This window comes from Buteo buteo, chromosome 6, assembly GCF_964188355.1.
Source record: "Buteo buteo chromosome 6, bButBut1.hap1.1, whole genome shotgun sequence".
Taxonomy (NCBI): Eukaryota; Metazoa; Chordata; class Aves; order Accipitriformes; family Accipitridae; genus Buteo; species Buteo buteo.
Window position 1 is genome coordinate 5,860,958 of NC_134176.1, and position 16,595 is coordinate 5,877,552.

Sequence of the window (16,595 nt, forward strand, 5' to 3'; positions counted from 1 at the left end):
CATGAGCCTAAATTCATGCACTTTGAGTGACTTGTGAATGGTCACAACAAATTTATTAGCGAGACAAGCGAAGTCTAAAGCTGGGAGGCAACTTCTTATCCCACTACAACTAACTCCAAACTTCTGCTCCTCTTTACACACACTTCGCCCTCCCCGAGCTAACAATAAATACAACCACGTTTAGCCCAACCTCTTTCTAACAACTCAGACACATCCCTGCCCTCTTCATCCCTCACCTTCAAGGGCAGCCCCTACTTTCAAGTAGGCGGCAAAGCCCTGCACATCTCTAACTCATTGCCTGCACCGGGCGCACACACAGAGGCTCCGAGCCCAGCACGAGCGCGGAATACACAAGAAAGCTGCAGTGCAGACCAGGGATGAGCCGTCCGTCCTCACTCAGAGAAAGCAGCACTATCCGCATTCAGGCTCTCCTCCCTGCTGCATATGGCAAGCCCCTTCGAAATAGTGTCGATAAACTGCGGTGGCAGGAAATGATTAAAACATGATCCTAAACTCCTTGCAGCATAGTAACGGAGATTTCATTAAAGGAACATAAAGCAAAGTCATTCTGAATATTTGGCAGCTAACAACTAATTACCCTCACAGTAGATTTCCTGACATCATGACATTGCCTGGTCACAATATGAATGATACAGGAGGGATGAATAAAATAAAACATTTATTTTATAGTGATTCACTTTGTACATCCAATGTTAAAGAATATAAGAATACTAATAAACAGTTATGACCTACCTTATACAATGCTGATGTAGAGGCTGATCCAACAGCATATGCTACCCCGATAATTGAATCGCCCTGGAAACCATCTGCATATGCCATCATTACGATTCCTGTGATTGCCATTATTGCTGCAACTATCTGCACAGACAAAGCAAAGCAATGTAAAGCTCAGTGTAATTTCATTACGTGGAAAGAGATTATCACTGTGTGGGGTTTTAATGAGTGTCACTAGCTACTTTCTCTGACTTGAAGCTTTCTTGCTTTCCCTTAAATAGGGAAAATTATGTGCAGTTGGGAGAGATGTAAAACATAATGAAAGTGTATGCACTGATAGCAATACGGATCTATAGCATTGCAAATTCTCCTGGGACCCACTGACAGAACATCCATCATTAAGTATTTTACAAGCTAAACATCCACTTTAGAGATATGACTCCAAGATCAAGAACTTTTAAGATATTATGCTCTACTATACAAGAGAAATATTTAGCAATGCCACCGATTTGACTTGAAATGCAGATATTTAGATGGCTGACCTTTCTGGACATCACTGCAGGAGAATGACCTCTGTATTGTAGAATACCAGTGTACCACTGGGAGCTCTTCCAGGCTGCTTCGGCTGTGCACGGTATTTCCTAACAGCCCTGCCAGCTTTCTTGGACAGACATAACCAAATTTCTTTATGAAGCCTTTACCTTTGTGCTTAGGTTTTTGGCCTCATTTGAAAAACCCAGACAGAGCTTTTAAGGATCTTCAAAGAAGAAGGACAGAAATAATTAACTACACTGTATTTGAAATCCTGGGTCTTGACTCCAAGGACCTTAAGGAAGCAGCAGGGATCTCAACATGTATTATTCTTTGAAAAATTCCCCCTCTACCTAATTGCCCTCAGCAGGTAAATACTGAGTCTGAATTTCAAAGACACTAAATACCTAGCTTCCATGGACTGTAAAGGAAAAAGTGTTTCCTCAGACCTGTGGAAAGTCACAGCTCCATTTCTGAAAGATAGGGTTTTTAACAGAAATTAAAGAAAAAAAAAATTGGTATGACGTTAAACATCTTATCATTCTAAAAAAGGTTGTTAGTGTATTAGAGCTGGGTGCAGAGCAAAAGATGCGCAAATGCCGATACCCAAAGCTGGCTGTTACAGAATCACCAGCAACACTGAAGGTTCAGACCCTGTTTTCTATTCCCAGTTATCCACTGAATCACATAACTCCCCAGTGGATGGGCAAGGCAGGCTCTCTCCATTCATACAAAGGAAAAAAGTAATGTCGTTCACCTCAGCAGCGCCAAACTCTACCGTCACTGCCACGTCAACTGGCTCCCAAACTCAACTGCTGAGCCAGGCAGGGCTTTTTACCTTCTTGCTCCTGCAGCTCTGGTACAACTCCTGAGCCAATACCAATGTAAGATGGACACTTGCTTCCTGGAAAATGTCATTAAACTTCATTTAAGAAATATTTACTGCTAGACAAACCTAAGCTTCGCGTGCTTCACACCACAGACTTTAAAGGCATCTTGACCAAATCATGTGCCCTTCTGCAGAAAAGCCTGACTTTCAGATCTCACATAGTTTTACCAAGAGGCTCAGAAAACCCACTGATCCTCACACTGAGCAGACGTAAGCCAGGCTGAGGCAATAAGCACAAAAATCCCACAAAACAATTTCAACAGAGCCAGTCAGTAGAGCAAAACCATGTTTCAATGAACACATGCCTGACTCAGATAAAGGTGTCCACGCGTGGGACATGATGGAAAACCAAGAATCAACTCCCTGGGTGGAGCCAATCTCTGAGACTACAGGTAAAAATGTTAGCGCTCCTAAATCCCATAGGTATCTCAGCCAATATCTTCACTGGGGGACTCATCTTCTAGGTGCAGCTTTAAGTACTTCTCTCTCACCATTAGCCCCGTTTTGCCAGTAACTGAGGCACACAGGTACCTGCCTCGCATTGCAGTCGCAGTGCCACAGGCAGAGTCACAAACCACAGTACATATCTATATCCCACCTTACTTCTATTTAAAACATCCAAGCTCCAAGATACAGTTCAACAAAGCTGCCCAGCTGTCACCTAAACCTGAAAATACCATTGGTACCTCCAAATTCACCATGAAATGGCACTTGAAATCCAGGTCCCCCAACTTAATGACAAGGGCTGGAGTCACACGTGTACTCACAGTCTTTCAGGTGTAATGCAATGGTTTCATGAGATCTGGAAGGGCTTTAGCAAGAGGGGACCAGATGGCTTCCCTCCCCTCCTTCCCAGAATAACACATCCCAGCAGTCAGGCCATCCCAGGAGGAGGGCTTGAGTCCCTTCATCCAGAGGAGGAACGTGGATCAAAGAGTGCCTTCTCTGGACTTAGGGCTTTTGCCAGCAGGCTGCTGAGGAGGACAGGGGAGCACATTACATTTTCCACTGCCAAAATAGGAATCTGGCCTTCGCTCCTTAAGTGAGTTGGGGTGCTGGAGGACATCACCCTCTGCTGTTCACCCTGCTGAAAAGTCAGGGCACATCTGGCACAGGATGCAAATACCATCACCCAAGATGCAGCAATGTTTATTCTGATCCCTTACCTTACATCTATACAAGGACCAGTGAGCAAAAGAAAGTTAAATTCTCTTAGAAGAATGCATTCCAGCCCCGTTCAGAGGGAATGGTCCCTACGGAGCTTCTCCCTCCTACCTTTAGTTTAGTGAGTAGATCGTTAGCAATATAATTGTCTAACACTGCTATTCACCTTACAGCTTATCCTAAGATACAAATACCCCAGAAGTCCAGCCTTGCAGCAATGCTGAATTACACCCAGGACCTCTCAGACATCAGCATGGCCCCTCCTATCAGTTTCCAGAAGCCCCCCTTGCCCTGCTACACTGCCTGGCTGGTTTCATCTCGGGCAGCACTATACATCTTGCCTTGCACATAAATTCAGATGTAGTATTTCAGCTGTAATGTTTCAAGCAAGGTCTCCCACAAGGCAAAACAGAAGAGTCCGATGTAGTTATCCCCTCCTTCCAAGGGAACGGATTGAGATTTAACACTTAGCGTACTCATTGCTCCCAGCAATTGCACCCAGCAAGTGAGTCCTTTCCTTGTATTAGTGAAAAAGAGTAGATCCATCATCCCCATTAGGAGATTCTTCCTGTTGGGAAAAACATCTTCCCAGTCTGACTACACCAAACTCAGAAAGCCACTTTCCTAATTTAATCAAATATTTAGAAAGCCAAACACTTTTTTTTCCTGAAACAACTAAAATGATGGACACATATGGAGCAGCATCTCATGAGACATCAGATAAATAAGACCTGACACTAGAAAACAGCAAGAACATTATTTAAGTTTCATGGTCAAAGCTCTTCCCGCAAGTTCTACACCACTGCATTAGCACAGTTGACCTCTGCCTAACAATTGTCATGTGTTTGCTTTAGAAACCCGAGAGCACCTCCCGCAGGCTTCTGTAAGCTGACAAGAAGCAGCAAGGTCAAAGTGAAGCAAAGCTGGTTGTTGTAGCTGACAGCTTGTTAAACAAGGCTTTTAATTAATGGAAGAGGGTAGTAACTTTCTTCTGGAGCGTCCTAGGTAAGGAATGAAATTAGCCGGCCTTTTTTTTTTTTTTTTTTTCCTCCCCCTGGAAGAGAGCAAGGCCAACCAACATTTTACTCAGTAACAATTTTTCCCATGTGAAGCACAGCAGAAAATGAGGTGCTGTACTACAAAGAAACCTGTTTCCAGGCTAGAGTCAACCTTTTGGGGGGCAAAAATGTCCCCAAACCACTCCATACCTACCTAATAAACTTTAATTCAACTTCACAGATGAAAAACAACCAAGGGCTCAAAAATGCAAACATTTAAGGTGGCTAAATCTAAGCAACACAAGCCAACGGAACTACTCAAATATGCGAAGTCTTTTAAGTGTTTGTGCTTGCTCTGAGCCAAAGCTGTCTGGACTTCCAGAAGTCCCAGTGTAACACGGATACATTATTAATTTCTGAGATGTTCAGAAGTGTCCAAGCAAAGAAGATTAAGGTACAGGCAGGGATTGTGCTATGTTTCCTAGTGCAGGGCAGTAGATACTTCAAGCACTACTTTTATAGGTAAATAGCTAATAGTCATTGCTGTATATATCCTTCTCATATGAATACTCTTTCTCCAGCTGGTATTTTTCTCTCTTGGGTTGGGTGCAAGCTTCTTCCCAAGCTACAGCATCACCACTGAGGACACGTGGCTCTCACTGCAGAACACGCACTCCGCGTAGCTCAAATGCAGCCAGGGCAGCTGAAACTTTGCGTGCAACCCCCGGCAGCCCTTCTGCAGCTAGTCAACACTTCTACGGGCAAGATTATGCTGTACCATAAGGTGGCCATCAAGACCGGTTTGTCTTTAGACAGCCCATCTGAAAATCCAGCCCCGCAGCCTGGCCGGCGGCTGCTTTCCAGGGCGATGTGCCGGCACGCAGGCGGGGGATCGGAGAGCTGGAAGGCAGCTGGCCGTGTGGCTACCGGGTGCCCACGGGCATCTGCGGGCACTTCGGAGACTGCCTGCAGCAACACCAGGCGGGCAGGGAACTGGTGATGCTGGGAATCTGCTGCAGAGCCGCTGGTTCTCAAGCCCAGGCAGATGAAAGCTGTCTCGGGTACACAAGCGCCGGCTGCATCCCCATCTCCGATGCGCTGCAGATGTGCCCGACGGCTCTGAAGCTCTGAAAGAGCTGCTAGGAGCTGGGCTCCTTTGAAAAACTGGCTGTGCTCCTGGGCGCTAAGTGCTTTTGCAAAAACACTGGCTCAGAATATATGATTAAGCCCTTATTTCTTTTTGTCTCCTTACTGTCCAAATAACCTAATTACACTTGTTCTCTGAGAGGCCGGGGGATGAAAGCAGTAAAGGCATTCAAAGCACAAAAGGCTGGGTCCGTGCTGTTTTGCCATATTTTAGTTCTCAAACACTCTCCTGCGTGGTTATTCTGGCAGGAGGGCTACAGGAAAATGCTGCTAATTACCTTTCCAGCAATGTGCATCCAGAATCTGCCAGTTAGCAGCAAAGACCAGTTTCTTGTACGTGCAGAATTTCCTGCTCACTTTTTTCTGCCAGGTTTTTCTTGTGCAAACCTCATGGTGTTTACAGCATTAATACTAATGCATATTTACTGCAATTTTTTTTTTAAGTCAGTGAAATATAACTAATAACTGAAAATAGCTTTAATATTTTCAATCTAGGTTTCTTTAAGAGAGTAGGTTGGGAAAATATAAAAGCTATCCTTGCTCGTCTAGAAAGAGGTTGCTTTGACACAAAAGTTAGCTTAAAGGGTAAAAAATTTCCTATTTTCTCAGCTGGAACCTGAGAGGGGCAGAGGAGGCAAGTTACAGTTCCTGTTAATTTCTGTAGAGAAGAACCAAGGCTTTCAAACACTGCTTATTCTTTGAGTTAGTCATCAGCAGTCTGAGGGTAGGTCACATTTACCTGATGCTTCTATATTTTAAGTTGTAAATGAAACAGATATACAGGTGTCTGGCTTTAGAACTGCAAGATGAAATGTCCGTGTCCTTACCGTCAAGGGCACTATGGCTGAGGTCTGTGAAACACAGGTTCGCCTCCTTGACTTTGCCTCGTCTGGACACAGACCCTCCACTGAGCCAGTCCAACAAAACCCTCCTGGAAGATTCCTGCCCAAGAGTTCACTTGTGTGATGGCATGCATGTCTTGAGGTGCTTAGGCCCCCATACCATTACTAATCGCCCAGCCAGCCCTGTCTCACCAGGAATTTAAGGGAACTGTTTTACTTTAAACAATTTCCTCTTCCATTCCCAAACCCCAAACACAGTGCTCTCCGTTCAGTGTGCTGGTGGCCGCTCCAAGAGCTAGGTCAGATGCCTGTGAAAAGAGGATGCCTTTTCCTTTCATTTCTGAACCCTTCTATCACACTATTAATCAAAAAAGGCTGCTGTGCTCATTTTTTAAAAAACAAACTCACTCAGATGAATGTCCTGATCCAGCATGCTTTCCGTGGAACTTAGATGCAATTGCTGGTGGCCCCTTCTGGTCACAGGCACCGCGCCTGGCCCCAACCACTTCCTAATCAAGTTCAGGGCTCTTGATACTTCAAATCAGGATTGTACCCAGCACGACCATTAGGCCTTGAGCCATTTCAACAGGGAAATCTGCATCAGCAGAACTGGCAGAAGGCCTAGCTGCTCCTTAGCCAAGGTATAGAGTCAACAGTTTAAATTGCTGCTTATTAGGAGATTTGTGTATGTAAAATTACAGGAAACATGCTTGCTTTCCCCCAGATCCAGGCACATATCATTTTGCTCGAGTTCTTTTTTTCCTTTTTGCAGGGTTCATACTACTGCCAGTGAGTCCTATAACACTTCAGTGCAAAATACACCTCCATGCAAAACAGTTGCTGTCCCTTTTACACTATATTTGGCACATGCACATTTGTATTCGTTTATGTATATGTAAAAAGTAATAAGGTGGCATAAGAAAAATACATTACATATTGAAAACAGCTATCTAGCCAAACAAGGAGTAAAATTGCTTTGGTTAGAACCTAAACATTTATCACTAAGTTTAAAATAAAATTAATTGACTGTACTTCAGCACTGTAACCCAAGACAGAATAGGTTTATATGAAACTAGAAGTCATCCTATTCTAATTCATCAAATTACAATTAGCTGTAATAGCTTCTTGAAATTCCCACATCAAATTACTCTGGAGTCTGAGATCTCTAACTGATCTTCAGGCTTAGGTTTACATCATAACGTTAAATGAGAAATGGTTTCATGGTATATGTATACCATAATGCAGCTGTACTATGACAGCACAATAGCTTATGGATTTAAGGGCAATTATGAAAACAAGAAAGAGTTGAAAATCAGGCATGTCATTACCCTTGCTCCCATGAACCTGTCTTTCAGCACAATCCAAGAAAGCAAGAAGACAAAAGCTTTGTTACAACAGAACAGGGCAGAGACGTCTGTGGCTGTCAGCTTCTTTAAAGCCAGTAAATACAGGTAGTTAGTCAAAGTCCACAGAATAGAAAAGGGAGCAGTCCTTTTAAGAAAGAGTTTCAGCGTCAGACCATCTTCACCAAAAATCCGACTGCATTCCCTATGAAAAGAAGAGAGTTTAAAACTCAGCTAGGATTTTCCTTAGCATTCACTCCAGCACAACAAACATTCATTAGACTTTTATTACATTCAATTAGGTGCTTTTCCTAACTACTCCACACACCCATAAAAATCTATTGTTTAATTCACATAGAGAAAATAACCTACAATCTTCTTAAAACAGCAATTTCACAAATAGAAAAGAAGTAACTTACCTGGAATAATCACACTCTACACAACCATAATCCCAGGGACTCACACACAGAAATGAAGGTTGTCTATAATGCACTGACAGTTCTCAGACTCTGCCTTCAAGGCCATGAACAGAGAGATTATAACCACAATTTTTTCTCTGTAGCTTGACAATTTTTTCTTGCTTTGCTCCAAAACCTGTTTTTATTCTTATTGAAATATATTCTCATGTATGGCCAAGCAAGCTTCAAGAATTGCCTAAAGATACTCAAAAATACTGCCAGACAGATCACCATGGTGGGAAAGTGAGCCACCAGCCAGTGGGCCTGAGCCAGTCAAACAAGAATGTAAGAAAAGGGGAGGGAAAGATATTTAACTATTTTATTATACAGTGAAAAGTTCTGTTCACTTAGAGACATTTCCTTGTGGATTAAATTGCAAACAAATCTCTAGCTTCCCAAACACTATGTCACACACAAGTGAGCCGTTTGCTTCTTAGGATTTCACAAAAGGGAAGGGTCAGTTCAGAAAACACTGCTTTCAGGGACAGCACTCCTGTGCAAAGTGGTACCTGTGTGGGCTAAGGGGAGACTGAGTACTCAAGCATGCAGCTTGATTAAAGGCCCATCACTGCACCCCTCCTGAAACATCTCTACCTTTCCCAAATTGGGAAGGACATTTTTTTAGCAACACCACTGTCTGCATTCTTGGTTAAAGTTATTCCTCAAGATATTCCCAGCACGCTTCATTTCTTGACATGACAGGCTCTCTGACACATCTATTTAAAACATGAGAGCTCCCACAGGTGAATGCTTCATACAACTGAAACACCAATGGAGTGAGCCAAGGTACCATCAATCTGCAACACATCCTTACGAGGCAACATTAACGGACTAATCCAAATGCCATGAGGCCTCGGAGCCCCAAAGTATGCACAGCCAAATATAGCTGTGTTTGGAAGATTGCTAAAAAATGTATGTAGAACTAATCAGTAACTTCAAAGAATGCACTGCAATACTAAGTCAAAACCAGTTGTTATTTTGAGGGGGGGTGGGGTGTGGCGGTGTAATAATTATCCTGATTTAGCTTTGCCTTTAAAGATAGAATTGTTTTCGGGTCTCCTAAACCATTTTTAGGAATTCTGGGGAATTCTGCTGTTAAAAATATTGCAGTTTTTTACTATTAACAATGGAAACCATGACTCTTGTTTTGAGGAAAGTAGAATAATAACATCTATGTAATAAATGAGATCAGCTATGTCTTAACCTAAATGATTCTATGATTCTACTTAATAGCCATTCATTCCCTGCTGCTACTAAAATGACCTGGGGTACAAAGCAGTCATTTCTGGTAACAATAAATTCCTTTCTCAAACTCTGTGCCAGGGTGTCCAAGTTAACACTCAGGCAGGCAGATCTGCTAATCATCTCCTTCACTCTAGTTGACCTCAACGTTCTCGGAAGTCAGCCTGTTCTCCAACGATCAGAACAGAAACGTTACACGTAGAAAGAGAATAGCTAGTGGTGTGTATCATTTATCTAAGATGCAAAGTAAATACTCAGTGAAGCAAACAAATTAATGCTCAAGTTTGACTGTAGGCTTTTGTATCACTGATTTCAACAGGAGTTAAAGGTGACGAGTTTCCTCGTGTGAGAATGGACTCACTGGTAGCACAGACTTGAGTGTTTGTTGACATCCAAGTATAGCAGTTTACATTTAAAAGATGTTTTTCTCCCCTTGAGACTTAAGTGGATGCAGAGGGTGATTCTGAGCTCAGACTACCTCTCACTTCAAGACAGGTAGCCTCTGACCTGGATGCACTGTGGCTATGCCACCACTACATGACACCAGAGCCAAGATGCCCCATCTCCCGGCAAGAACAGATCTGCGTTGTGAACTACAGACCTGTACAGAGCCTGCTCTCTCCAATCCAGTGGGAATTCTGCCAGTGGTTTTGAGGCAGGATTGGACTGTTACACAGTTGTAAATCCAACCTGTCTCAGAAGCTGTCAGGACCTGTCTTAAAGGAAACAAGATTGTGCTGTGTTAAAACAAAGGAGAAAGGTGCTTGGGCTGCTCACAGTAACACAGGGCACAGTTAAGTACCCTAGTATTATGCTGGTAGTGTACAAAGGCAACAGCAAAACCATCCAAGCCCGTCACTGATGGAGTCCGCAAGGCAGCAGGAAAAGCTCTTCTACAAATGCGCCATGGGATATTATACCTGTCATCCATCGTGGTCCTGCCACTGCCAGGGAGATGCTGGGAATAAGCCCAGCGCTTCTGCTCCTCCATCCACAGAGAGGGCGGGTGGCTTCCAAAGCAAAAAAGGGTGTTTGTGGGGGGGATGCCAGAATGGGTTTTGTTGTCCTGCAGATCTCTGGGATTTCTGCACACAGACAAACTCAGAGCAGAGTCAGGAGGATGGAGTCCAAAGTGCCCTGATTGTGAATCCTCGCAAAGAGGAAGACTCAGTGATTATTGTATTATTCTGGGTTGGACTCTGTGGGCTGGTCAGCTATTTGGGAGAGGTCGTTGTGGCAACCCGGCAAATGTTGCTTATCTCTGAGTTCCCAGAAGCGGTGGGAGGGACGAGCAGAGACTCACAGTTAGGACAAGAAATCTGGGAACACTTCACAGGCCCCAGGCAATGGGCTGTTTAAGCAGATGGAAGAGCCTCTACCACAGACAGCAACAATGACCAGACAAAAGAGGGGCCAGTAGTTCCTCACCTCTCAATTAAAAAATATACAGCAAAGACTTGTGACAGGGTCATGCTGAGTGAGACAGAGACTTGATGAATTCTCCATGTCTAGGAGAACTCCATGAATAATGCTCAGCGAATGAGAAGATAGGAAGAATACTTTATTTTCCCAGTCATGGCTACAGTAGATTGCCCCGGGCTTTGTGAGGGCTGGTTGCTCAGTGGTTAACTCAGCCTCTTTGGCATGCAACTAAAATTAAACTTGCAGGAGTCATCAGACATGACAGTGATTAAAACCCTGTGCTCAGGAGAGAGGGCTTCATGGATCCCTCCCCATACAGATAATATCTGTAGGCTGTTGACTTAAAGGCAGAGACATATCTAAGGGCAGCTGACCCTGGAACTATGACACAAACTATTTCCAAATGCACAAGAAGTCTATTTAAAACCTGCCCTCTAACATAAATAGCTCTTTTTATTTGCAGGTAGCCCTCAGCCATCAGCTCTGGGCACTATGCCATGCTCTCAGGAATTACAGCACCTCAGGCAGTCATGTAACTTTGCCTCTGGCACCCACTAAATAGCTTGCGTAGCCTCTTAGTTATTCTGATGCCAGCCCCTGCAGAAGAATGGGTTTATTCACCCCCGACACGCAGCAGCCTCTGGAGTGTGAGGCAGCAGCTGGTTTTAAAACAGCTTACAGAAAAAGCAGAGCTAACAGACGCTACCTGGGGTAACGTGAATACAGCGAATGTAATTACATCAGCCAGATTAAAATTTGGCAAGGCCACCAGTGACATTACGGTAGCAAGAAGCACCACGGGACCTTTTGTGAGCACAAGTTGTTACTATGTCGTTTAGTCCTTCTATCTAAATGATGGCATCTGCTGCAATAAAATACCTTCCAGCTCCAGTTCAGGAGACAGGCACCGAACAGAGTAACGGTAGTTGAGCAACTGGTGAATTGTTTTCCAGGACTGACCAAGTCTGAACATTAAGAAAGAGAGCCTGGCCAGCTGTATTTGCTCAAGAGCTGGAGCAAGAGGAAAGGGAATTGTGCACGAACCTCTCACATAAGCAGTGTCTGGCTCAGGGGGCAGCACCACAGGAATGCTGTCTCCCAAGAGGAATGGTCCAAGGGAAACCCTGGTTTTGTGCTGCTGGTCTTCCTCCCTAGTGTTGAGCCATTTGGGGTTGGAGCAGTTTCAGGCAACGGAGATCCTCATCTCTTATCTGAAAAGCCCATCTGAAAAGCCCTTTGCAGTGAAGATCTAGATTTGCAGTGCAGACCTAGATTTCTGTAAGTGGCTGAGGAAGCTGGACTGAGCTACTGCTGCAACATAGATGGAGAGATTTGTAGGTGACAAACTTGCAGATGACAGATGACACCAAATATCAGCTACTTATGGCTCTGTTTTTACTTCAAGTGATGCTCACATCTTGTTATCCTTCTTGCTAGAAAAGCCAACTCTTCCCAACATGTTCATATTTATTAAACCTGCACCTACCAACACTCTTCCTAGCCAGTGCCTCAAGGCTGCATAGCGCCTGTAGGAGTAACCTCAGCTATTACATCGTGGATATATTCCGGCAGAAAGCTGCTGAATGTCACAGTGTTTGTCCTTGAGAAGCCAAGATGGTGGATGGGGTGGGAAAATTTATTGACATTGAAAATATCATTCACCTATTCCAAATCATAACTCTGCTAGGATCCTACATCAAGTCTGGAGTGTCTTCTGCTGTGGTAAATATGGGCAGGGTTAGATTTCCTATTGCTGAGCTTACTGAGCTTCAGATCATTTTATCTACTGCTAATGCAAGGATTTTCAAGCTCCTTATGTGGGACATACCTTTTATCTATAATACTGAGGGGACACCAAAAGTTGTGTCTTCTGCCTCAAGACAACCCAAATACTTTACTGAAACGCAGCAGGGAAGTAATAACCATGAGTTAGTTTCTAAGACCACAAAATTTGATCTCTAAGGTGAAGTGTGAGAGGTAAGAAATACACAATTTACAATCTCAAAGATTATAAACCTTTCAGAAAGCCAATCTAAAGTTAAAGATTTAGACTTCTATCCCTCCAAGTAGGATTTATTAAAGTAACAGTGGTTCTATACAGCTTTGCCAGCCCGGGGCAGCACTCTGCAAGTCACTTGCATGATCACTGATCTCTGCCAAGATATCACAGACACTGTTTGTTCTGATCCACCAGGAATATCTGCTGGACAAAATGTCATATGTCTTTAAAGCATCTAGTAAGTAACCACGTACTCCAGAAACACAAAGACAAATCACCTCTGGACTCTGAGGTAGGTCTGGAATCACTACAGCATGGGCTTTAAAGACAAGAATTAGCTACTCCACGAAAAAACCAGCAAATGAAGCAACAAGGAATCTTACAAAATTAATAAAAAGCCCTGTAACAGGAACAATACCAAGAACACAAACCAAACAATTATACAAGCAATTGATCTAGCTTTGAAAATCTGTTCTGGGTAAGAGGCTGGGTTAAATGACCTCCAAATATCCTTTCCAAACTAAATCTGTCTGTAACTCTCTGAATTTAAAAACTACAAATGATGCTTTTAAATTCTTTAAGTCATCAGAAAATCAAGCACTTATCCTGAGGAGACGTCCATCCCTATACCCAAACTGAAAGAGTTTGGCTTGTCAAGTTATAACATGGCGCAGACCAAGCAGTTGGTCCCCATCATGAAGTCAGTATTTACCAGCAGTTACCTCTTCCCTGGGATGTGAGTTCCCGATATATCTGGAGTAGGAAATAGCCTGGGAAGATGCCTTTCCATTGGCCCATCGGGTCTCCTGTTCACACACATTCACAAAACTACTTCACATCTCTGTGTGTGCAGAAATTCCTCTGGGCGTGTTAGCATGTGTCCTCAACTTTAAAAGCTGAACTCCTAACAGCTTGGGAAATGTTATCAATTATTTAAGCGTACTTGTATTATGCATTGCCACAAATGTTTTGCCCAAAATATTGCTCTGATGGATATATAATCAACCAACTAACTGCAGAGGATCTACCTGCAGGGATATTTATTCTCACCTTCTCCCTTATCTGCTGTGCGTTTGTTATTACTTTACCCCATACCCAGAAGCCAAGCTGACACTGTTAATGTTCTCACAAATACTCCAGCAAGAATCTGAATGAAGGCATCATTAACGTACAAAGCACTAGGGTTTTCAGAGAAGCAGTTAATTAAGTGCAACTGTTCAATTTCAGTCACGCTGATTTGACAGAAATGATAATTTAGGACCAAATTACATCCCAGATCCTGGCAAAAGCAGCCGAGGGAAGAATATGGCCCTGCTACACTCCAGCCTGACAGTCACAAATTGAATTCCCTGTGTGCTCAATGACAGCTGTGCTGAACCCTCTGTCAGCGGGAACAAGGTACAGGCCACATGCTGGTTAATACCTTGTAGAACAGACAATTCTGCTGAAGTCAATAAGATTGTTTTCGAAGCAAGTCTGCACTGGAGTTACAGAATTGGGTCCCAGCTCAAAATTATCCTGTGAATTTCTTCCCTCCATGGGCAAGCTGTGTTATCTCTTGGCAAGCTGAATTTAGTTCCATCCTTTAAAGCAGTTTCTACTCCACTGTCAGATCAGTGGAATAATGGAAGTAGAGGAGGAACTCCGAAATGAACTGTCCCAGAACATGGTGGTACTTCCAAGCCCTGAGGACAGGTTAGATACGGCTTTCTTAAGAACTGGCTAGGGTGAAGCTAAGCCAACTTTGTCTTGCTGCAGTGCTGGTGGTTGGACTGGATGATCTCTTTGGGTTCCCCTCTAACCTTGTATTTCTATGATTTCACAGCGGCTACTGAAGAGGGATTTATAAACTTCCACCCCTGCAGACTAATGTTATAGCTAGTACTATGGACTCCTTTGCACCTGAGGTTGAGACTTAATTACAGCATGCAGCCATGTGGCGTAAGGAAAGGCTGGAGTCAGAAGGAGGGTTTCCCCTGGCTCTCGCAACACAGAGGAAGAGGTATTTCCATGTGGAGCCTGACAGAAGATGGGACAAAGCCTTCATGTCATTTCCTCAGGATGGCAGACCCTCAGCTATGCCAGCTTACCCCTCAGAGCTACAGGGGAAGGAAAACCAAGAGTCTGCAACCTGCTTTAATTCCTACCCCACACAAAAGAGAGCAGAGAAGGCTACTAGGATGCTCATGCTCCATGCTATGATCCAGCAGGAGGAGGAAAGGGCAGTTTTCACCCTGCTACACTTGCTGAGTATGGAGAGTAAGCCATGGTCTTCCACATGGAAACCATCTCCTCAGCTTTGAACATCTTTCTTCTCAACTATGAGTTGTTTTGGTTGCACTTTACGCTACTGTTCTATCATAAGTGGACCAGAATAGATTAATTAATGGCCTGATCCAGACAAGAACACAAAATATAGAGAGATTAGATAATATAATAGCAAGATTATAAGCAAATTACTGGCCTTTACCTTTACTGGTAAAAAAAACCCCTCTAACAATCAATTATCCATTAATTCAAGCATATATCACTCTTCTGTTAGCCTTCTGTAAGCTATTTATGAATGAGATTTTCTGCAGCACGACCTTTATTCTGCTGTCTGACACCATGGGTCAAACTGAGAAGAGCAGTGATCTCAGTCCACAGAAATCAGACTGTTTAAAGGGATATTGCCATGATAAAGCCTACCTGAATTTTCTGATTGGAGACTGCTTTTCCTGTGCAGTTGCAAGGTGCCCAGAATAATAAATGGGAAAAACCATAATGTTCCAGTTTGTTGAGAACCAAGTCATGAAAAAAGGACAGTCAAAGGTCTCATACGTGATTTTGACAAACTGCGTGGTCCCGACCCAGGAGGAAGAGACGGACAAAATTATCAGAAATCTCCAGATAAGCTTGAGAAATGTGGATGTGCAAGACTGGCATCGTGTCTGTCTTTCAGCTTCTTGGCTGCTGCTCTCTGTGTGCGTTTGTGTTCCTTCTTCTCCTGAAAAAAAAAAAAAAAAAAAAAAAAATAGAAGAAGAGAAGAGTTGCACACATAATGAATGCACTCAAAACAATTCTCGGCAAAATCACCTCTTCTGATCCAGACACAAACTATCCCTCGTCTTCTCTCTATAACTCCTGTGTCCCACAAACACCGAAATCCTGCACAGAAATACTTCAGTAATACTGTCTCTGTCATTTCAAGGGGATAGGAACAAAATACAAACACAATACCAAAGCCTGAGGTAACAGCGTTACGGTTAAGCTGTTTCCACTGTTTGCTTTATCAGCCCTTCTTTCCTTCTGTCAGCCAAACCTCTAGAACAGAGTTACATCCTTTGGAAACAATTACATTATAAAGTCAATTACTGTGCATGTGTGCAATATAAGAGCTATCTGAGCTTGTACATCTGAAGCCAGGAACACGTTCTTATCATTCAAGATTTTAACTCAAGAATCACTTTTTTATTTGCAAGCTGGGAGGGGAAAAAGAAACAGTTTTTTTGGTTTTATATACCCAAGTGGAGAAAGGACTTTTCCAGTCAAGTTAGTGTATTCACATTTTTGAAGTTAAAAAAGGAAACTGGACAAAACTGAAGCTTGGCATGCCTAGAAATAAACCTCTACACATAAACAAGGAGGAACTGGAAAGTTGTCATTTCCCGTTTTAGTACAGTACTTTTCAGATCTAATCTGCAGACCACTGCAGATTTCCTAACATAAGCATAGAGAATTTAATCTTACTGACTGGCGACTTGCTCTCCAGACATATCTTCCGGAGACGCAACCCACGAACTCTATTTGATTTCACAGATCCCAGCTGAAAACAACGGATTGAAC

At 43.3% G+C, this 16,595-nt stretch overlaps 1 protein-coding gene across 3 annotated transcripts in view; it reads right to left on the reverse strand.

The window, feature by feature from the left end:
• SLC35F4 (solute carrier family 35 member F4) overlaps window positions 1-16,595 on the reverse strand; it is a 126,796-nt gene that overhangs the window by 3,871 nt on the left and 106,330 nt on the right. Inside the window, exons 3-5 of one of the 3 annotated variants that reach the window (XM_075031030.1) lie at window positions 15,458-15,755; window positions 7,634-7,853; window positions 754-879 (exon numbers count right to left, since the gene is read on the reverse strand). In XM_075031030.1, coding sequence (XP_074887131.1) covers window positions 754-879; window positions 7,634-7,853; window positions 15,458-15,755 — 644 coding nt within the window. Of the gene's footprint in view, window positions 1-753; window positions 880-7,633; window positions 7,854-13,491; window positions 13,608-15,457; window positions 15,756-16,595 lie in introns of those variants that run through there. The other 2 variants (XM_075031031.1, XM_075031032.1) reach the window with 2 other exon arrangements.